The sequence below is a fragment of the Babylonia areolata genome, chromosome 31 (genome assembly GCF_041734735.1).
Source record: "Babylonia areolata isolate BAREFJ2019XMU chromosome 31, ASM4173473v1, whole genome shotgun sequence".
Taxonomy (NCBI): domain Eukaryota; kingdom Metazoa; phylum Mollusca; class Gastropoda; order Neogastropoda; family Buccinidae; genus Babylonia; species Babylonia areolata.
Window position 1 is genome coordinate 26,619,565 of NC_134906.1, and position 22,456 is coordinate 26,642,020.

At 42.1% G+C, this 22,456-nt stretch overlaps 1 protein-coding gene across 5 annotated transcripts in view; it reads left to right on the forward strand.

Annotated features, from left to right (window-relative positions):
• The window catches only part of LOC143275823 (outer dense fiber protein 2-like), a 72,527-nt gene that overhangs the window by 25,910 nt on the left and 24,161 nt on the right, over positions 1-22,456 (forward strand). For 3 of the 5 annotated variants that reach the window (XR_013053467.1, XM_076580101.1, XM_076580103.1), the window contains exons 9-11: positions 5,231-5,410; positions 11,769-11,904; positions 20,109-20,219. Coding sequence is in view for 4 of the 5 variants with exons in the window: in XM_076580101.1 (XP_076436216.1) it covers positions 5,231-5,410; positions 11,769-11,904; positions 20,109-20,219 (427 nt within the window). In the remaining variant the exon portion in view is untranslated. The remainder of the gene's footprint in view (positions 1-5,230; positions 5,411-11,768; positions 11,905-20,108; positions 20,220-22,456) is intronic. The other 2 variants (XM_076580104.1, XM_076580105.1) reach the window with 2 other exon arrangements.

The following is a 22,456-nucleotide window of genomic DNA, read 5'->3' on the forward strand; positions in this document are numbered from 1 at the left end:
CACAGGCTGACATAATTCGTAAATGATTGCATGTGTGTGTGTGTGTCATAAATGATGATAACAATTTTTTTTATTACCATTGTATATGCTGCATTTTTTTTTCTTCTTCTTGTTTTTGCATAGACATAACCTTGGGGGGAGAGGGGGGAAGGTCATTGTCTTGTGCGTTCTGGCAACTTTGCGCAACAGTATGACAGAAGGATATAATTATTTGTAACATTTATGCTACAGCAGCTTTTAACTCTCTCCATACGAACGGCGAAAGAGGCGACGTTAACAGCATTTCACCCCAATTACCATCATCAAAATATTGCAAGCGGAAGGCTCTTATACTGAAGAGGTGAATGTTGACAAAGAATACCACAGTTCTGACGATAGAAGCTAAAGGTTGGGTCATTCAGACACCCACTGGACATCCGAGGGGTCTGTGTAGAGGAGAAGAGAGGACTGGCCGTACTGAGTGAGTTAACAAAAGTATCAAAGAACAGTACCCTCACAGGCGAAACAAATAAGGTGTTAAGTGAGTTGGTAGGTTGTTTAACCCACTTTGTCCCAAAAAAACCGAAACAATCTCCTTGTCTGGGCCAAGTCATTTTCAAGCAGTGAAGGCTGAAAGAGAGAGAATTAGGTCAGAAGAAGAATGATTAAAATTTGGTTTCTGAATGAATTGTTGTACAATTCCGTGTGCCTGTTGCGAAATGATTACTGAACCGTTTGAATTGTGAATATAACTGGTTATGTATGTTTTTTTGTTGTTGTTTTCCTCCCAAACATTGGAGGTTATCACCATGATAGTTCCATTGTGTGTACTGTAGATTGGTTAGTTGGTACTGAGGCAAATAAAGCAAGACAAGCTGAACAGAAGAAGCGAAACATGGGAGGAATAATTTTGTTTAATGCCCCGTCACACACGTTGGCAGTTGTAGACTTTTTGTCAAAGTACTGTTTCTCACATTTGAATGTTTTCTTAATGAAACAAAACAAACGAAACAGAAGAAACAGACACAGAACTGAAAGTAGGGTTCGTTCCATGGTCTCCGCAAGTACACACCCACTGTGTCAGGGGACACGATTGATGTGTCAAGGGTCACCAGCAAGACTGGCAGACTGACATCCCTTTTGTTACGAGACACACCATATTCTCAGGGCACCAGAACAGGAGACACACATTGTCACGTGTGCACGCACATAAGCAACACACCTGCCTCTGAAAATAATCCAGCGACCCACCAGCCTCCGCCAACTTCGCCTGCCATGAGAGAAGAGGGGATGAGATGGATTTGAACCCCCCCTGCCCCCCTCCATAAACGCAAAAGAAAAGAAAAACAGCGGAACCATTATGTCGTCCGTGACACACATCATCAAGTTCTTGTACATTGTTTAGGTGTTTGCAGTATCTGCACAGGAGACATGCATTGTTTGATGCTTCTGTTATTAATAGAAAAAGACACAGAGCTTAATTTTATTGTACGTTGATTGATGCTTCTAGTATTGATACAAAAAACACACAAGACATGAATTTATTGTGCATTGTTTGACGCTTTTAGTATGTAAAAAAAAAAAAAAAAAAGCATCGTTTGGTGTCATATACTGGTATTTATTTCAAAGACACAAACATTAATTTATTGTACGTTGTTTGACACTTCTAATATTTATACAAAAGACACACAACATGAATTCCCTGAACATTGTTTGGCGCTTCTGGCATTTATGGAAGAAAAAAAACACCCTCCACAACAGCAATTTCTTGCATATAGTTTGATGCTTCGAGTATTTAGAGAAAAGACACACAGCATTAATTTCTTGTACATTGGCGCTTCTGGTATGATCTATATAGAAAACTAAATTTTTTGTACTTTGTTAGGTGCTTCTAGGTTACAAAAGACACACAATATAGATTTCTTGTACATTATTTGATGCGTCTAGTATTTATACAAAAAAAAAACAACAACCCCAAAAATAAATTGTGTGTACATTATTTTGGTGCTTCTGTTATGATCTACATAGGAAACAAAATGTGATGTGCATTGTACGGCGCTTCTAGTATCAGTACAGAAGACACACAGAATTCTATTTGGGGGGTGTATTGTCCGATGCTTGTAGTATCTACACATGATGTGACAGAACCCATGGAATGTCGCTGGGTGGAATTTTGATATAGTGTGGTAAAATAACAGTTTCAGTTTCAGTTTCAAGTAGACGTTAAAGTGTGCAGACTTAAATATGCTACACCACATCTGCTTTGAAATAACAGACAAAACAAAAATGATGATGGGGTCTCCCATCAGTCCGACGGATGAGTAGGCAGGCAGGCTTATCTGTCGGTGTGTGTCCTCATATGGGAGAAGAGGCCGATTCTGGATGCGCAGCACTTCCCACTGGTGTTGCAAGGGAAGACGTCTCCAGAAGTTGAGCCCTGCTTCCTTCGCTCACGTTTCTCAATGGCCAGGGTTCTCTTGTTTTCAAACGTCTTTATGCCACTAGAGCACAGCATCCTGCAGCGAGAGTGGTCAAGGGCATCAGTTTCCCAGGAAGCGATGTCTATGTCACAGGCTTTGAGGTTTGTCTTCAAGGTGTTCTTGAAGCGCTTGCAGGGTCTTCCTTGTTCACGGTGGCCTTCCTTCAGCTGGCCATACAAAAGCATCTTCGGGATCCTGCTGTCTGTCATGCGGGCAACGTGTCCTGTCCAGCGTAGCCGGCACTGGATCAGCAGGTTTTTCGATGCTGGGCAGGCCAGTCCTCTCTAGGATCTGGAGGTTGGAGACCCTGTCTTGCCACTTTATGCAAGTGGCAAAACAAAAAAAACCCACAGAAAAGCACATGCCTGGCCTACACATAGACTCAAAGCTCTGATCAGAGCCAACCAAAATGAAAGAAAAAAGAGAAAAAAAGAAAAAAAAAGGAATTGTTACAGTATTCATCATTTACAGATCTTATGTTACTTCTTTGCAACCTTCTCAGCTTATTGTAAGATTTTGTATATGTGTGTGTTTGTGTGCGTATATGTGTGTGTGTGTGTGTGCGTGTATGTGTGTGTGTTTGTGTGCGTGTATGTGTGTGTTTGTGTGTGTGTGTGTGTGTGTGTGTGTGTGTGTGTGTGTGTGATTATGCCATTATGATATTTCAGATTTTTTTTCCTCTCCTGATCTTCTTTCTCTTTTCATGTGTGTTACTGTATACAAGCTTCACCCCTAGTTCAGAATCCTGCATGCATTTGATGGTAGTCTTGCAGCTTTTCTTTTCACCCCTCTTACCTATTTATCTGCTGGGTTTTTTTTTGTTTTTTTTTTTGGTTTCATTTTTTGTCTGTTGCGAGAAGAATTTAGTGATGGCGGGTCTTTTAAAATGTCAGCAAGTCTTGTTCTTTTGTTTCCGTTGTTTGTGTGGGCGTGCTTGGAGTTGTGGGGGTGAGAAGGAGAGTGTGATAGTGTTGTTGTGGTTTTCAGCGTCTCTGTGCGTGTTAGCACACATGCATGGGTGTGTATGTGTATGCTTTTGTGTTGTTTTTTTTTTGTACGTGTGTGCCGTGATGGGTTTATTATGCGTTTGACAGCTTGACACAGGGAGCTGCTCAGTGTTGGAGGGGTTTAATGTAGGTGTTGGTATGAACTGATGATTTGCTGGGTTGCTACTAATATGTCTGTGTCACGGCATAATGCTGGCTTCTGTGTGTGTGTGTGTGTGTGAAAAGATATATATAAATTTACGGGGTTGTGGACATGCAATCTTTGAGGGGGGAAAAATTGAAGACGAGCTTCAAGGATGTGTTTCTGAATGAGCTTGCGAGCGTGCAAGTTATGGACAGTGCAGTTGTTCTGTTCAGTAGTCTCCTTCAGCATCTCTTCAACATCGGTGGAGAACAGTAATAGCTGGGAGGGTGTTGTAAGAGTGTGGGGTCAGTGCGACATCACAATGTGACTTAGAACAGAGACATGACCGTGTTAATGGAGAATGTGACATTGATGATAGAGTATGGGGTTGGGGCGACATCACAATGTGACTTAGAACAGAGACATGACCGTGTTAATGGAGAATGTGACATTGATGATAGAGTATGGGGTTGGGGCGACATCACAATGTGACTTAGAACAAAGACATGACCGTGTTAATGGAGAATGTGACATTGATGATAGACTATGGGGTTGGGGCGACATCACAATGTGACTTAGAACAAAGACATGACCGTGTTAATGGAGAATGTGACATTGATGATAGAGTATGGGGTCGGGACGACATCACAATGTGACTTAGAACAGAGACATGACCGTGTTAATGGAGAATGTGACATTGATGATAGAGTATGGGGTCGGGACGACATCACAATGTGACTTAGAACAAAGACATGACTGTGTTAATGGAGAATGTGACATTGATGATAGACTATGGGGGTCGGGAAGACATCACAATGTGACTTAGAACAAAGACATGACCGTGTTAATGGAGAATGTGACATTGATGATAGAGTATGGGGTTGGGGCGACATCACAATGTGACTTAGAACAAAGACATGACCGTGTTAATGGAGAATGTGACATTGATGATAGAGTATGGGGTCGGGACGACATCACAATGTGACTTAGAACAAAGACATGACCGTGTTAATGGAGAATGTGACATTGAAGGAGACTGGTGGGGGAAGGGTTATTCCAGATGATGATCTTGGTGTGACCTTTGAGCGGTGGTACGACTCCGAGGGGGTTGGTGGGTGACCCTTGAACTTGTGACCATAGGGATGTGACTGCGTGGTCTTGGGATGGCAGTATGACTGTGAAGGGGGTTGGTGTGCAAAGCAGCCTTGAAACTTGTGACCTTAGGAATGCAGTATGACTCTGAAGTTGTTGTTTGGTGACCTTCATACTTGTGACTGTGGGCATGTGACCTTCGGCTGTGTGACCTTGGGAGATGATCATATGACCTTGGGGTGGATGTTTGCCACTGAAAGTAAGGCTGGTGGGCCGGAAGACCTTAGTTCTTGAGACCTTGGGGATGTGACCAGCGTGACCTTGGGCGTAGGACTACTGAAAAAGAAAAGAGAGGGTTGTTAGGTTGGTTAGTTGGTGGGTGGGCGGGTTGGGGGTTTTGGGGGTAGGGGGGGGGGGACTGTGAGCAACAACAACAAAAAACCAACCCCAAAAAAACTTGGAAACTTTGCGGTGACTGACCCCCTCCCTTTGGTGTGACCCGGTCGTGTGTGACCCCACGACCCTCGGACCTTGGGCCGTGGCTGCAGAGCTCAGAAGCAGCGTGCGGAGCGCGGGGAGGGGGAGGTGGAGAGGCTACGGGGCCAGCTGATGGAGAGGGACAGTCAGGTGAACGACCTGAACGCCCAGCTGTCCGTGCTGCGCTCCCGCCTGGAGAAAGACAGCATGCAGCGGGAGCATGCCGAGGCGCAGAGAAACGCCATGCAGAAGTGAGTTGGATCGGACAACCTGCCCCCCCACCCCACCCCCCACCCCACCCATCCCACACACACACGCCCACCCCCTCCTCCTCCCTGTGGATGGTGGGTAGTGGTGGTGATGATAGCGTTAGTTCGTAGGGGCCTGTGAGCGTGTGTGTTTGTGTGGTGATGATAGCGTTAGTACGTAGGGGGCTGTGAGTGTGTGTGTTTGTGTGGTGATGATAGCGTTAGTACGTAGGGGGCTGTGAGCGTGTGTGTTTGTGTGGTGATGATAGCGTTAGTACGTAGGGGGCTGTGAGTGTGTGTGTTTGTGTTTTGATCATAGCGTTAGTACGTAGGGGGCTGTGAGTGTGTGTGTTTGTGTGGTGATGATAGCGTTAGTACGTAGGGGGCTGTGAGTGTGTGTGTTTGTGTTTTGATGATAGCGTTAGTTTGTAGGGGGCTGTGAGCGTGTGTGTTTGAGTGGTGATGATTGTGTTAGTTTGTAGGGGGCTGTGAGTGTGTGTGTTTGTGTGGTGATGATAGCGTTAGTACGTAGGGGACTGTGAGTGTGTGTGTTTGTGTGGTGATGATAGCGTTAGTACGTAGGGGCCTGTGAGCATGTGTGTTTGTGTCGTGATGATAGCGTAAGTGTGTAGGCGACTGTGAGTGTGTGTGTTTGTGTGGTGATGATAGCGTTAGTACGTAGGGGGCTGTGAGCGTGTGTGTTTGTGTGGTGATGATAGCGTTAGTACGTAGGGGGCTGTGAGTGTGTGTGTTTGTGTTGGGGATGATGGTGATGATAGCGTTAGTACGTAGGCGACTGTGAGTGTGTGTGTTTGTGTGGTGATGATGGTGATGATAGCGTTAGTACGTAGGGGACTGTGAGTGTGTGTGTTTGTGTGGTGATGATAGCGTTAGTACGTAGGGGCCTGTGAGCGTGTGTGTTTGTGTGGTGATGATAGCGTTAGTACGTAGGGGGCTGTGAGCGTGTGTGTTTGTGTGGTGATGATAGCGTTAGTACGTAGGGGGCTGTGAGTGTGTGTGTTTGTGTTTTGATGATAGCGTTAGTTTGTAGGGGGCTGTGAGCGTGTGTGTTTGAGTGGTGATGATTGTGTTAGTTTGTAGGGGGCTGTGAGTGTGTGTGTTTGTGTGGTGATGATAGCGTAAGTGTGTAGGCGACTGTGAGTGTGCGTGTTTGTGTCGTGATGATAGCGTTAGTACGTAGGGGACTGTGAGTGTGTGTGTTTGTGTTGGGGATGATGGTGATGATGGCGTTAGTATGTAGGGGGCTATGAATGTGTGTGTTTGTGTTGGGGATGATGGTGATGATAGCGTTAGTATGTAGGCGACTGTGCGTGTGTGTGTTTGTGTGGTGATGGTGATGATAGCGTTAGTACGTAGGCGACTGTGAGTGTGTGTGTTTGTGTGGTGATGATTGCGTTAGTACGTAGGGGGCTGTGAGCGTGTGTGTTTGTGTGGTGATGATGGTGATGATAGCGTTAGTACGTAGGGGACTGTGAGCGTGTGTGTTTTTGTGGTGATGATAGCGTTAGTACGTAGGGGGCTGTGAGTGTGTGTGTTTGTGTGGTGATGATGGTGATGATTGCATTAGTACGTATGGTCCTGTGTCTGTTTGTGTATAAGTGTGTGTGTGAGTGTTGCGTAGGGCTTGTTTAGAAGCTTTTATTTTTTGTGGTTGTCCTGTCTGTTTGAAGCGATCAGCAGTGTGGTTCATAGTGGGAATAGGTTGGGGTTTTTTTGTGTGTGTGTGTATGTGTTTTTGTTGTTGTTGTTGTTTTTAGTTTTTTGGTGGTATTGTGACTAACTCTGAGGTCTTTCTTGCTGTACCCAGACTGTCGAAACATTTTGCTTCCTTCCCTTTCCATCATTGATCTCACCTGAGGCAGTTTTAACAAGTTGCTTCCCTTTCTGCACGCTTGCTTCCCTTCCCCATCTGGTGTTTTGACCTCAAGAGATTGAGCGGTATAACAGTAAGACCCTTCTTATTCAACCCCGCACTGGAGCGTTGCTAAGGCATCAAAATTCGTTTCATTCAAACCTTTTCCGTGTCCCTGCATGTACTTAAACCACAAGCACAGGGAGCTAACTTCTACAGAATTTCTGGCTGTGTGTGTGGACACGTGTGAATTTGAAGGAAAAAAAAACGGTTTGATTTCAGTATATTTTCCGAGTTTTTCTGCACCGCCGAAAGTGCAGGGAAGCCTGCTAAGGCTGTTGACTCCCCGGGGGTTGAATGGGTTAAGACTGGAGCACTTTTGTTATTGCCACCTCCTGAGTGCAGTACTGTCCCTTTCTTCTTCTTCTTCGTTCGTGTGCTGCAACTCCCACGTTCACTCGTATGCAAACGAGTGGGCTTTTACGTGTATGACCGTTTTTACCCCGCCTTGTAGGCAGCCATACTCCGCTTTCGGGGGCGTGCATGCTGGGTACGTTCTTGTTTCCATAACCCACCGAACGCTGACATGGATTACAGGATCTTTAACGTGCGTATTTGATCTTCTGCTTGCGTCTACACACGAAGAGGGTTCAGGCACTAGCAGGTCTGCACATATGTTGACCTGGGAGATCGTAAAAATCTCCACCCTTTACCCACCAGGCGCCGTCACCGTGATTTGAACCCGGGACCCTCAGATTGAAAGTCCGATGCTTTAACCACTCGGCTATTGCGCCTGCCACTGTCCCTTTAAACCCTCACCCCACAGTACCGCAGAGCATTCCTGTGGTAGTTAATGCCCCCCCCCCCCCCTTATTTTTTCCCTGGTTATTTTAGTTATTATTATTTTTTTTGCTGTCATCTTGTTTCTGTTGGTCTTTTCACCTGCAGGTTATTTAAATCTGTCTCAGTTTGAATCATCCTTGAAATTAACCCCCATTATAGTTACATGGATGCTGGTTTGTCATGTTATGTATAGAGATTGTAACGAATGAACAGGAGAGCAACTGTATGTTCAAGATTTTAAAAAGGTATTTGTGCTTCTTTATGCAGACACAGCGTATGATTTATGGATGTACATATAATATGTTTGTGTGCAAGTGTTTGTGTGTTTTTGGGGGTGGGAATGGAGCTGAGGGCAAGCAAGTTCTGTGCATGTTCAGTATGTGCGTGGACAAACGCATGTGCTTGTTGGGGGTAGACACTGTTTTTCTTTGCAGCTTTGGACAAGCAGAACGCAGGTTCGCTTAATTAAAATCACACAGTGCTGGTTCAGCCACAGTTTTTTTTTTTTTTTTTTTTTTTTTTTTCAAGTTTGCTTTTTATTTGAAATTGTGATGTTATGTTGTTATGTCTCGTGTTTATTGTTGTTGTTTTTTGTTTGTTTGTTTTTCTGAAGTCTCTACTGTTCCTTAAGTTTATTTGTTTGTCTATTTATTGTTTGTTTATTTTATGGGGGAAAAAAATTGTCACTTTGTCTGCATCAGTAATATAGTTGCTTACATTTTGCCAAGTGCTTTATTTCGTTCTGTTGACTGCTTGCTAGTTTTCGTTTGATTGTATTCACCTCTGTGCTACAGTATTCCTGAATGAGTTGTGTTACTTTGTGCTGTATTCTTACACATTTCATGTACATCCGTGTAGCCGTCCCTTTCTTCTTTCAGTTCTCTTCTCCCGTCTCTGTTTATGTCAGTGGCGCTAGAAAAATTGTAATTCTTTCAGTTGACTATTAGCAATGCCAGATCAATTGTAATTCTTTCAGTTGAATACTAATGGTGCTCGATGAATTGTAATTTTCTCAGTTGAATGTAGCCATGCTTACAAACTAGTTTTTGAATTATTCGCTTAATATAAACAGAAGGTTAAATTTTCTTTTCAGGATTATGAATCGGTTGGTTTTGTTTGCATGTACTTAATTTGAAAAAAAAAAAAGCTTGCTGTGAGTGTAATGATGGCTTCCTCTAAATCGCTTTGCTTTTGTGTGGTCCAGTGTATTGTGGTTGATTTGTAATGCTTCTAACTAGGGTGTGGGAAGACTTTGAACACTTGACAGCATTAACGGTGTTGTTGTTGTTGCACATGCATTAACAGCGAACGGTCAAATGATGGCTACCGCAAATACATACAAATGAGCTTAAAGATGATTACTGCAAATGTGTACGAATGAGCCCAATGATTTTTTTGTGTATTTAGAATGGAATTTTTGTCAAAAAAAAGAAAAAAAAAAAGCGGTCATGCATGTAAAAGCCCACCTGTGTATGTGTGTGGAGGTGGGAGTTACTGCCCACAAAGAAGAAGATGGATGTGGATACTTATATAGTGCCTATCCCTGGTCAGAGGCCTTCTTCTTCTACTGCGTTCACTCGTATGCACACGAGTGGGCTTTTACGTGTATGACCGTTTTTACCCCGCCATGTAGGCAGCCATACTCCATTTTCGGGGGTGTACATGCTGGGTATGCTCTTGTTTCCATAACCCACCGAACGCTGACATGGATTACAGGATCTTTAACGTGCGTATTTGATCTTCTGCTTGCATATACACACACGAAGGGGGTTCAGGCACTAGCAGGTCTGCACATATGTTGACCTGGGAGATCGTAAAAATCTCCACCCTTTACCCACCAGGCGCCGTCACCGTGATTTGAACCCGCGACCCTCAGATTGAAAGCCCAACGCTTTAACCACTCGGCTGTTGCGCCCGTCGGGTCAGAGGCCAAGCTCTAGGAAGAGGAGGAGGACTGGTGGAAGGGGGATTCAAGGTTGGCTTCTTTCTGATTTACCTGCAACATCCTCTTCCTGATGATGGTGGAAACACGTCCAGAAGCCTCACGTGCTTGTCGGGCGCAGTAGCCGAGTGGTTAAAGCGTTGGGACTTTCAGCCGTAGGGTCCCCGAGGTTTGAGTCTTGGTGACGGTGCCTGTTGGGTAAAGGGTGGAGATTTTTCTTATCTCCCAGGTCGACGTATATGCAGACCTGCTTGTGCCTGAACTCCCTTCGTGTGTATACGCATGCAGAAGATCAAATACGCACGTTTAAGATCCTGTAATCCATGTCAGCGTTCGGTGGGCTGTGGAAACAAGAACATACCCAGTATGCTTACCCCTGAAAACATAGTATGGCTGCCTTCATGGTGGAGTAAATAAAGAAAAACACCATACACGTAAAATGTTACATGTCTGCCTGAGTGTGTATGTGTGTGTGCCTGAAATCTGACTGAATGACACAGGAAATGAATGATGAGCGCCCAGTGGCAGCCATCAGTTAGCTCTGCCCAGGTAGGCAGCCTGTTGTGCAAATGGCCCGAGTTTGTAAAGTGCTTAGAGCTTGGTCTCTGACCTAGGATAGGTGTTATATAAGTATCCATATCATCATCATCATCATTAGTGAATGCGGCAGACTGCTTGGAGCACCTGTCACTGCTGAGCTTCTCGTTACTGAATTGATGTTGATCTGTTAATCCTGGCAGATGATGCTGATGATTGGATGGTGACATTGATCAGATGCAAGAACACTTTATCGCCTCTAAAAGAGAAATTTTCGTTTACACATTTGCTGATAAAGGCGACCAGCGTGTCTAGTCACCCCAAGCAGAGCGCCGTAGATAATGGCAACGGATGATGTTGATTTCACATTGTTGCAACCATCATCGTCATCATGATGACATTGATTAGAGGTTGGACGAAATCATGGCCTTGTCTTCATTGTTGTAATTTCGATATAATGGCAGTGACAACTTGGATTTGACAGTGACACAACCTTGGTGACGATGATGATGACGGCATTGTCAAATTTCAGTTTCAGTTTCAAGCAGGAGTCAAAATGTGTGGACTGTTCCAGATGCACTGTATCACATCTGCTGTTAAAAAAATTTTAAAAAATCAAAAAGAAAAAAAAAGGAAAAAAAGAAAGAAAACTGCAGATACTTGGTCTATGCACAGATGTAACACACTAGTTGAGCCTTGAGATTGTACCATAGGTATTCATAAAGCAGTGAACTAAACCCAATATATATATATAAAGGATAAAAAGTAAATAGAATATTTGAAATACAAAAAATGGATAATAATAAAATGAAATCATTAAAAAAAAACCCAAAACCAAACTGTTTTCCATGAGAGTGGAACAGCTAGAGATAGATGCTTGTGGATCGTATGGAAAGAAAACAACATTAAAAAAAAAGAAGTAAATAGAATATTTAAAATATACAAAACATAATTGAATAAGATTATTATCTTAAAAAGATATATATATATATATCTCTCTAAATTATCATTTTCCAGGAGTGGAAGAGCCAGATATGCTTGTGGACCATGTGGAAAGAAAAAAAAGAAAAAGAAAAAAAAAAGTATATAGAATATTTGAAATGCACAAAACAGATGATAATCAATTGAAATCATTATTAAAAAAAAAGAAATCTATCATTTTCCAGGAGAGTGGAAGAGCTGGAGATGCTGGTGGACCGCGTGGAGAACAACTCCAAGTCACAAGTGGAGACCCTGACAGCACGACTGCATGAGAAGGCTTCGGAACTGACCTCCGTCAAGCTGGAAAACGAACGCTTGAAGGTGCGTATCGTGGTGTATCCTGGGGGTGTTGTTGCCGCCAAGTTATTGTTGCCGTGCTCTTGTTACCGCTAAGTATCGTTGTAGTGGCGTTGTTGCCGCTAAGGTATCGTTGTTTTGTTCTTGTTTGTGCTAAGTATCGTTGTCCTGGTGTTGCTGCTAAGTTATCTTTGTTATGGTCTTGTTTGTGCTAAGTATCGTTGTAGTGGCTTTGTTGCCGCTAAGTTATCCTTGTTATGTTCCTGTTTGTGCTAAGTATCGTTGTCCTGTTGTTGCCGCTAAGTTATCCTTGTGTTCTTGTTTGTGTTAAGTATCATTTTCCTGGTGTTGGTGCCGCTAAGTTATCATTGTTATGTTCTTGTTTGTGCTAAGTATCATTGTCCTGGTGTTGTTGCTGTTAACTTATCATTGTTATGTTCTTGTTTGTGTTAAGTATCATTGTCCTGGTGTTGGTGCCGCTAAGTTATCCTTGTTATATTCTTGTTTGTGCTAAGTATCGTTGTTGTGGTGTTGTTGCCGCTAAGTTATCGTTGTTTTGTTCTTGTTTGTGCTGAGTATCGTTGTCCTGGTGTTGCTGCTAAATTGTCATGGTTATGTTCTTGTTTGTGCTAAGGATCGTTGTTCTGGTGTTGCTGCTAAGTTATCATTGTTATGGTCTTGTTTGTGCTAAGTATCGTTGTCCTGTTGTTGCCGCTAAGTTATCCTTGTTGTGTTCTTGTTTGTGCTAAGTATCGTTGTCCTGGTGTTGTTGCTGTTAACTTATCATTGTTGTGTTCTTGTTTGTGCTAAGTATCGTTGTCCTGTTGTTGCCGCTAAGTTATCTTTGTTATGTTCTTGTTTGTGTTAAGTATCGTTGTCCTGGTGTTGCCGCTAAGTTATCCTTGTTATGTTCTTGTTTGTGCTAAGTATCGTTGTCCTGTTGTTGCCGCTAAGTTATCCTTGTTGTGTTCTTGTTTGTGCTAAGTATCGTTGTTGTGGTGTTGTTGCCGCTAAGTTATCGGTGTTGTGTTCTTGTTTGTGCTAAGTATCATTGTTGTCCTGTTGTTGCTGCTAAGTTATCGGTGTTGTGTTCTTCTTTGTGCTAAGTATCATTGTCCTGGTGGTGCCGCTAAGTTGCCATGGTTATGTTCTTGTTTGTGCTAAGTATCGTTGTCCTGGTGTTGCCGCTAAGTTATCCTTGTTATGTTCTTGTTTGTGTTAAGTATCATTGTCCTGGTGTTGTTGCCGCTAAGTTATCGTTGTTATGTTCTTGTTTGTGCTAAGTATCGTTGTTGTGGCGTTGTTGCCGCTAAGTTATCGTTGTTGTGTTCTTGTTTGTGCTAAGTATCGTTGTTGTGTTCTTGTTTGTGCTAAGTATCGTTGTCCTGTTGTTGCCGCTAAGTTATCAGTGTTTTGTTCTTGTTTGTGCTAAGGATCGTTGTGCTGGTGTTGCTGCTAAGTTATCATTGTTGTGTTCTTGTTTGTGCTAAGTATCATTGTTGTGGTGTTGTTGCCGCTAAGTTATCGGTGTTCTTGTTTGTGTTAAGTATCATTGTCCTGGTGTTGGTGCCGCTAAGTTATCCTTGTTATGTTCTTCTTTGTGTTAAGTATCGTTGTCCTGTTGTTGCCGCTAAGTTATTGTAATGTTCTTGTTTGTGCTAAGTATCGTTGTCCTGTTGTTGCCGCTAAGTTATCCTTGTTGTGTTCTTGTTTGTGCTAAGTATCATTGTCCTGGTGGTGCCGCTAAGTTGTCATGGTTATGGTCTTGTTTGTGCTAAGTATCGTTGTCCTGTTGTTGCCGCTAAGTTATCCTTGTTGTGTTCTTGTTTGTGCTAAGTATCGTTGTCCTGGTGTTGCTGCTAAGTTATCTTTGTTATGGTCTTGTTTGTGCTAAGTATCGTTGTGCTGGTGTTGCCGCTAAGTTATCATTGTTATGTTCTTGTTTGTGCTAAGGATCGTTGTGCTGGTGTTGCTGCTAAGTTATCATTGTTATGTTCTAGTTTGTGCTAAGGATCGTTGTGCTGGTGTTGCTGCTAAGTTATCTTTGTTATGGTCTTGTTTGTGCTAAGTATCGTTGTGCTGGTGTTGCTGCTAAGTTATCATTGTTATGTTCTTGTTTGTGCTAAGGATCGTTGTGCTGGTGTTGCTGCTAAGTTATCTTTGTTATGGTCTTGTTTGTGCTAAGTATCGTTGTCCTGATGTTGTTGCCACTAAGTTATCCTTGTTATGGTCTTGTTTGTGTTAAGTATCATTGTCCTGGAGGAAGGTGGCAGAATGGTTAAGACGCTCAGCTGCCAATACAGAGAGTCCGTGAGGGTGTGGGTTCGAATCCCGCTCTCGCCCTTTCTCCTAAGTTTGACTGGAAAATCAAACTGAGCGTCTAGTCTTTCGGATGAGACGATAAACCGAGGTCCCGTGTGCAGCACGCACTTGGCGCACTGAAAAAGAACCCATGGCAACGAGAGTGTTGTCCTCTGGCGAAATTACGTAAAATGAAATCCACTTTCATAGGTACACAAATATGTAAGCATGCACTCAAGGCCTGACTAAGCGCGTTGGGTTATGCTGCTGGTCAGGCATCTGCTCAACAGATGCGGTGTAGCGTGTATGGATTTGTCCGAACGCAGTGACGCCTCCTTGAGAAAGTGAAATTGAAACTGAAACTGTCCTTGTTGCCGCTAAGTTATCGTTGTTATGTTCTTGTTTGTGCTAAGTATCGTTGTTGTGGCGTTGTTGCCGTTAGGTTATTGTTACTGAGTGGTGGTTCTTTTTTTTTTTTTTTTTTTTTTTTTTTTCGTTCATGTGTGTGGGTGTTTGTGTCTGTGTGTGTGTGTGGTTGCACGTTATGTGTGTGTGGAGAGTAAGAGAAGGGAGTGAGGGGGTGGATGGTGGATTGAGCATTATTTGTTTGTGTGTGTTGAGTAATTGCACCCTGAGATATTAACGTGTGGGGTTGCTGTGCTTTTGTGTGTGTGTGTGTGTGTGTGTGTGTGTGTGTGTGTGAGGTTGCTCGCTGGTTCTTAGTGAAGTTGCATATTGTTTTTTTTGGTTTTTTTTTTTTATGGAGTTACACAGTTTTTTATTTTTTACTCACTATTTCTGCCTGCTATTTGTGAGGTTGTACTGCATTGTGTGTGTGGGGAGGGGTGAGGGAGAAGAGGGGCTGGAGGGGGGAAGTAGCATGTAAATTGTGTGTGTATATATATATATATATTTTTTTTTTCTGTGGATGTGTGTGCGTGTGTGTTTATGAGCATGTACTTGTATATATATATGTGTGTGTGTGTGTGTGTGTGTGTGTGTGTGTGTGTGTGTGCTCTAGAAACATAGACAGAGAGAAAAGAATTTTAATCTGATGATCACGCATGTTGGGCAATACCCATCTTCCCCAGCATATAACTCTGTGTGGTGTCGCCGTTCTACTTAGTTAATCAGTTTAAACTGTAGTTAGCTGTCAGATTTCTCACATTTATTTCTTCATTTCGATGCAATGTTAGCCTGCAGTCAGCTGATCCGTACATTGAAATTTCATCAAATGTTTATTTGTTTTTTTTTTTGTCAGGGTTTAGCTCTGGGGGGGGGGGGGGGGGGGGGGGGGGGGGGGGGGGGGGCATTGGTCATCGTTGTTGTTGACACAAAACGAACTTTGTAGCAACCGTCAATGGTCAGTGTGGTAGCAGGCCTATCGCTTGGCTCACTGGTTTTTCAGAAAGTGTGTCGGGTGAACAAGCGTTTTTAAGGTGCCTGTTGCTCTCTAAGATCCCTGTGGACTGTTGATGCTGAGACCACGAGAGATGAACCCCGGTGTGTGGGTTGTGTGTGGAGGAATGCCACTGAAACGTTGCAGATCATGGGACAAAAAAAAAAAAAAAAAAAAAAAAAAAAAAAAAAAGGAAAGGAAAGGAAAAAAAAAAAGGGGGGGATGAATGTGTATTTGTATTTTTATTTCTTTTTATCACAACCGAATTCTCTGTGTGAAATTTGGGCTGCTCTCCCCAGGGAGTGCCATCGCTTCACTACAGCACCACCCATTTTTTTTTTTTTTTTTTTTTTCCTGCATGCAGTTTTATTTGTTTTTCCTATCAAAGTGGATTTTTCTACAGAATTTTGCCAGGAACAACCCTTTTGATACTGTGGGTTTTTTTTTTACGTGCGCTATATGCATGCTGCGCACGGTTTATCGTTTCATCCGAATGACTAGCGTCCAGGCCACCACTCAATGTCTAGCGGAGGAGGAGAAAATGTCGGTGGCTGAGCCGTGATTCGAACCAGCGCGCTCAGATTCTCTCGCTTCCTAGGCGGACGTGTTACCTCTAGGCCATCACTCCACCTGAGGCAAGAAAGGCAGTCACTACTTTTTGTGTGTTCAGCAGCTGTGTCAAAGACTTTGCTGAACAAAAGTAACACAGTCCCAAGGGGAAGAAGTCCAGATAAAACACCAAAACAAAACAAAAAAAAAAATCCAGCAACCCACTCTGAGAGGGGCGCTCACTCAGTCTGGCTCCGCAACTAAGCCATTATTGTCGTTAGCAGGGGGCTTAGTAGGTGGCGTCCTAAGTACGTAAAATCAGAACAGGCACCACTGAACACCACCAAAGTGACTCGGCAGCAGTGCAGGGTCTCCTCTGGTGTGTGGGCTCCTGGCGACCTAACGTCGATAGTTCCCTTCGGACTGCCGATGCTGGGAGTGTGACAGACAAACCCGGGGGGGTGGCTGTGTTTGGGGGTCTGGAAATGAGTGGCGTGGGAGCAACGCCACTGAAACAGTGCAGATGACAGGGCAGCAAAAAACCACAAAAAAAACAAAACAAACAAGAGAGGCAAGGCCTTCAAGACTCACTTGTGATAAATTAAGTCCCTAGCATTAATTACAGAGTAATTTCCCTTTTTTTACTACCTGCCCCAAAACGTTTGCCAAATAAATAAAAATTCCATGCTTAGCTAAAGAAGTTCCTGTTTGAACAAAAAATGATAATAATGACTCCTCTTGTTGTTGGGTCAGAATATCAGATCAAAGTGCCAAGTTTAGAGAATACAAAAAATATAAATATAACAGTAAATGCAGTTTGCATATAATTAGGCTTCTTTTTTTAAATTTTTTTGTGCCCATCCCAGAGGTGCAATATTGTTTTAAAGAAGATGACTGGAAAGAACTGAATTTTTCCTATTTTTATGCCAAATTTGGTGTCAACTGACAAAGTATTTGCAGGGAAATTGTCAGTGTTAAAGTTTACCACGGACACACAGACACACACACACACACACACACAGAAACACGGACACACACACACACACGCACACACAGACGACCGAACACCCGGTTAAAACATAGAAAAAAACAAAAAAAACCAGCAACCCCACTGACAGACACCCTCTTGTCTCATCACAGTGAGGGGACAGACCGATGAGGCGGCTTGTCAGCAGCAGGCAAGGGGTTAACCTGTTAGTGTGCACTGGTCGTAACATGGTAAAGGTTAAAGTGTTGTTTGTTGGGGTTTTTTTTTTTTGCCGAACAGAGTAAAATGTTAGTTGTACACAGAAAATTTCTAAGCACTTAGAGTTCCAGACTGAGAAAAAAACAAAAAAAACCAAAACAAAAACACATTAGCATCATTGTCATTATAACTATTGTTATGAGTATGGCAACATGATAGAGGAGGAAAATGTGTACAGGTAAATGACTCTTCAGAACTATTTAAAAAAAGAAAAGGATTTATTATTATTAGTGTTGTTGTTGTTGTTGTTATTACTACTTGTAGCAAGAGTATTATTGTTATTGTTATTACTGTTATTATTATTATCATCGTATTATTTATTATTATTAACATCAGGATTAATGACATTATTTTTGAAACGCTCTTTTAGGTTTTCGGTGTATCAAGAATGTGCTTTTGATGTGTGTGTGTGTGTGTGTGTGTGTGTGTGTGTGTGTGCGCGCGCTTTTTTTTGTGCTTCACATTGTGTGAAGAGGATCGTATGCACTTTTTTTTCTCTCACGTCACATTCGACATGCACGTTTTGCTATACACGTACACGTTTTGCTATACACGTACACATTTTGCTGTACACGTACACGTTTCTAAAAGTGAGAAGGACATGGGTCTTTGATGGCCGTGGACTGATATTGATTGCTGCCGAATTTCTTCTGTGCACTGTTCCATTTGCTATTGGCTTGTAGTTGTTGCAAAATGCAGTCTCGTGGAAAATTGATGTAAGTTACGATAGTGTGTAGATTGTTTGTTTAATTCGCTCCCTTTGGTGATGGCCGCTCTGAAAAAAAAAAGCAGCATTCCTCATTGCCTGTTTGAATATATTTCTCTACTGTTGATTGAGTTATTCAGTAAGTTAGGTTTTAAGGAACTTATTTTTTTGACAGTAGAAGAAAATAGACAGTTGCAGTTCTTTAGGCTCTGGGCGAAACCTAGCAGAGTGAAATTGCATCACAACATGTACGTCATGGCGTGCTTGCGTCATAATAGCTACGTAAGAGTGACCCTGGTAACATGTAAACAACTTATCCCTCGAGGAAGGAACGTGATCATTCTGAAAATTTGGAATATTTGAGAGATTGATGTGTTTGTTTTTCTTTTCTCTTTCTCTCTCTCTCTCTCTCTCTCTCTCTATATATATATATGCTCTTGTTAAAAATTTTTTAGCAACTTCTTTCATTTCTGAAGCAATTCTTTCTTCGTTTTTTTTTGTTTCTGGAAAATCAAGAAGAAGCAAAAAATGGTTTTAAAACCTTTAGTTGACTTTCTCTCCCACTGTCTTATTTTAAAGCTGTGTCCATGAGCCGGTTACAAAAATGCAGTGCCATTGGTGAGTCAGGTTTGGACATTAGCTTTGAGAGGATTGAAATTTAAAAAACAACAACAAAAACTAAACAGACTCAGTAAAATTAAAAGAAACAGCTTATATAAGAAATGTTGTTGAAAAAATATTGTATATTTATAAAGATTGAAAAAAAAAAAATTTTTAAGTGATGCTGAACAGACATTGTAAATATAAAAAGAAATGTAAGGGTAGCTGTTGAAAAAATATTGCAATAGAACCCCCCCTCCCACCTCCTCCCCCTACCTTTTTATGTTAAATTTTCTTGGATTGACCCGACCAAAATGATGTTATATTCTCTGCCTTTCATGTTTGTCAAAGTGTTGATTAAGTTGATAAGCTGAATCTGTCTCAAAAGAGAATGATGGCTTTGTTTAGATCAAGGGTTTGTAGCATGTTGGTGGGTTTTGTTTTTTTTTCTCCAAGAAAACAGTGGTTGTATTTTATGTATGATTTATATTGATTACTTTTATTATTGGTTGTAGTTTGTGTACAATCCTTATATCTTATTTTTTTTATAATGGCTGTAGATTATATGTAACACTTTCATTCTGATTCTTAATCATCAGCTTGCTGTGTGTACACATTTGTATGTTTGATGCATGGGAAACTATTTATTTAGCTTTTAAAAGTTTAGAGGTAAATAACATTTTCACTTGCACTTTAACTGTTGGATTCCTTTAAAAACCACACAATGCACATGTCACTTTGTATTTAGGTCTTGGGCTCCCTGGAGTCAAAAAGATCATCTTTGCTCAAATCTTGCTGTAAAAATTAGTTATGCATGTTATTGTATCTACTGCATTACATGCATTGTGCATTTTATTTTGGTCCCAGAATTTTTAATGCAACTTTTCAAATAGCTCAACGTGCAAAAAATATAGTTCCAGGCAAAAAAGAAATGTAAAACAGAAAGAACACACAGTAATAAAATCTTTGTCATTTTGAAATGCCAAGTACGATCACTATAGTGTTTGGGCAAGGTGAATACATTTTTACCGAACAATAAAGAATGGCAACTCTCATCATAGACAAGGTACACAACTTCAAGTCAAGGTTAATACATTTTTAGTTTACATCATTTCCATGAAAAGCAGCTAACATATTCAAGCGACTTTGGCTAAATTACGAACAAAAAAAAAAAGTACTGAAATGCCATCATAGCAAGCTGGCATTTTGTTGTTGTTTGTTTGTTTGTTTCTTATGTGTATGTCTTGAAATGTATTTCGTGTGTGCTGCTATTGAGACTGGCTGGTATGTGTATTTAGAAAGTATTGTAGAAATCATTAGCACCTACACACACACACACACACACACACACACACATAACACACAGACATATGCTAAGTAATGGGGGCTGGTTGTGAGCGTTGTGGTCCGTATTTGCTTTCCCTTAGTCGACGGCCGCAGCGATGGAGACTCGACTAAAGACGCTGGATGAGGAAGCAACGCACCTCCGTAGCAACCTGAAGCACTCGGAGCAGCTGGTGGAAGAGTACAAGGGACAGGTACATGTGTACCCCTGACATATCTTTGGTGCACTCTGTACTCACAGGAACAAACAGCATGTACTTGTTGTTTTTGTACATTACCTTGTTCGCTGGGACAGGTACATGTGTACCCCTGATATATCTTTGGTGCACTCTGTACTCACAGGAACAAAAAGCATGTACTTCTTGTTGTAGTACAAGACATGTACCTTGTACTCTGGGTTTGGCTGTTCTGCTCGTACCTTGTCTTTTAGAGTTAACAGAACAACACAAACCTTTCCTGTCTAAAGCGCCCTGTCAGAGGGTTGGGTGTGACTACAGTGCTGCTTCTAGCCAGAGATATCATGGAGGTTCTGGGAAATATATTGGCAGTGTGGATAAAGTCCAGGAAATAAAATAAGGGAGGCGGTGGGTTGGCGTTGTTGAGAGGGCCAGGAGTAGAGGGCCCAGAGTGTCAGCGAATCGATTGCGATCGCGCCTTAATTTTAGCGCGATCGCCCAATCGAGCTGTATAATTATGTGACCTGGTTGGAGACATAATTTGACAAAAAACAAGAATGCCAGAGAATCAACAGACAGACAGAAAATACGAAAAAACTTAGCTGTATGAAGAGCACAGAAACAGGAGTCATGATGGCTGCCGGAAAAAGAGGGCGCTAGTCAGGGGGGCAAAGGGGAGGTTACCTACTTCAGGGAGGTTATCGGCCGTAGCTACTTTCGTTTTCTCCGCATAGGCGGATAGTAGTTGGCACAGGACAGGAATGTCAGACCCCTGCCGGGGTCTGCACTAGTGGGTCACGGTAAGTATGTTACTTAAACGTAATTTTAGGTCAAAAATTTCCTTTAATCATTGTACAGTTTCCGTACTGGCGTTTTCACAATTTTTAAAGGGGGGTGGGGTAGGGGAACAAGGTTTCAACATGCGCTGAAAGGAGCGGTGAAATAAAGCCTGGGCAGTTGTATTTTAAGCACAACGTGAATCTCAAAATAGGTAACAAAGAGAGAGAGAGACCTTCCAAAGAAAATGTGAAGTAAGAGAAGGGTTTGAACCAAGAAGACTCAGCAGCGGTGCAGTGTGTCCTCTGGTGCGTGGCCTCATGGCGACTGAACATTGATAGTTCCCGTTAGACTTCAGTTTTCAGTTTCAGTAGCTCAAAGAGGTGTCACTGCGTTCGGACAAATCCATATACGCTACACCACATCTGCCAAGCAGATGCCTGACCAGCAGCATAACCCAACGCGCTTCGTCAGGCTTTGAGAAAAAAAAAAGAAAAAAGGTAAATGAATAATAGATAAATACATAAAAAAAGAACTAATAATAATAATGTCTTAGGCGCAAAAACTTGATGAAGTCAACTATAAGCGAAGATAAATAAATAAATAATAAATAAATGAATAAATAAATTTAAAAAAAAAATAATAATAATAATAATAATAATAATAATAAAATAAATGAATAAAAAAAAAAAATAAAAAAATAATGATGATGATAAATAAGCAAATAAATGTAAAACATGCAGACACACATTCACACACATATGCATAACAGATATGCACCAAACATGCAGTTTCACAGATATGAAAGCACTGTCAAATACACATAAACGTACATGAGCCCCAACACACACACACACACACACACACACACACAGTGTACACACACACACACACTGCTGGGAGTGAGACTATGGCCAGTGAAAACGAGTGTGGCTGTGCATGGGGGGGGACTCTAAAATGAGCAGCAGCAGAATAGGAGTGAAGCCAGTGAAATGGTTGTAGGAAGACGGGGCAGAAAAGGAAAAGATTGTTTCGAAATGTAATGCGACGGGCGCAATAGCCGAGTGGTTAAAGCGTTGGACTTTCAATCTGAGGGTCCCGGGTTCGAATCACGGTGATGGCGCCTGGTGGGTAAAGGGTGGAGATTTTTACGATCTCCCAGGTCAACATATGTGCAGACCTGCTAGTGCCTGAACCCCCTTCGTGTGTATATGCAAGCAGAAGATCAAATACGCACGTTAAAGATCCTGTAATCCATGTCAGCGTTCGGTGGGTTATGGAAACAAGAACATACACAGCAAGCACACCCCCGAAAGCGGAGTATGGCTGCCTACATGGCGGGGTAAAAACGGTCATACACGTAAAAGCCCACTCGTGTGCATACGAGTGAACGCAGAAGAAGAAGAAGAAGAAATGTAATGCGTGAAATCAAGCAAGAGTGAAATAATATAAGCTGGGGTTGGTGAAATTTTATGACA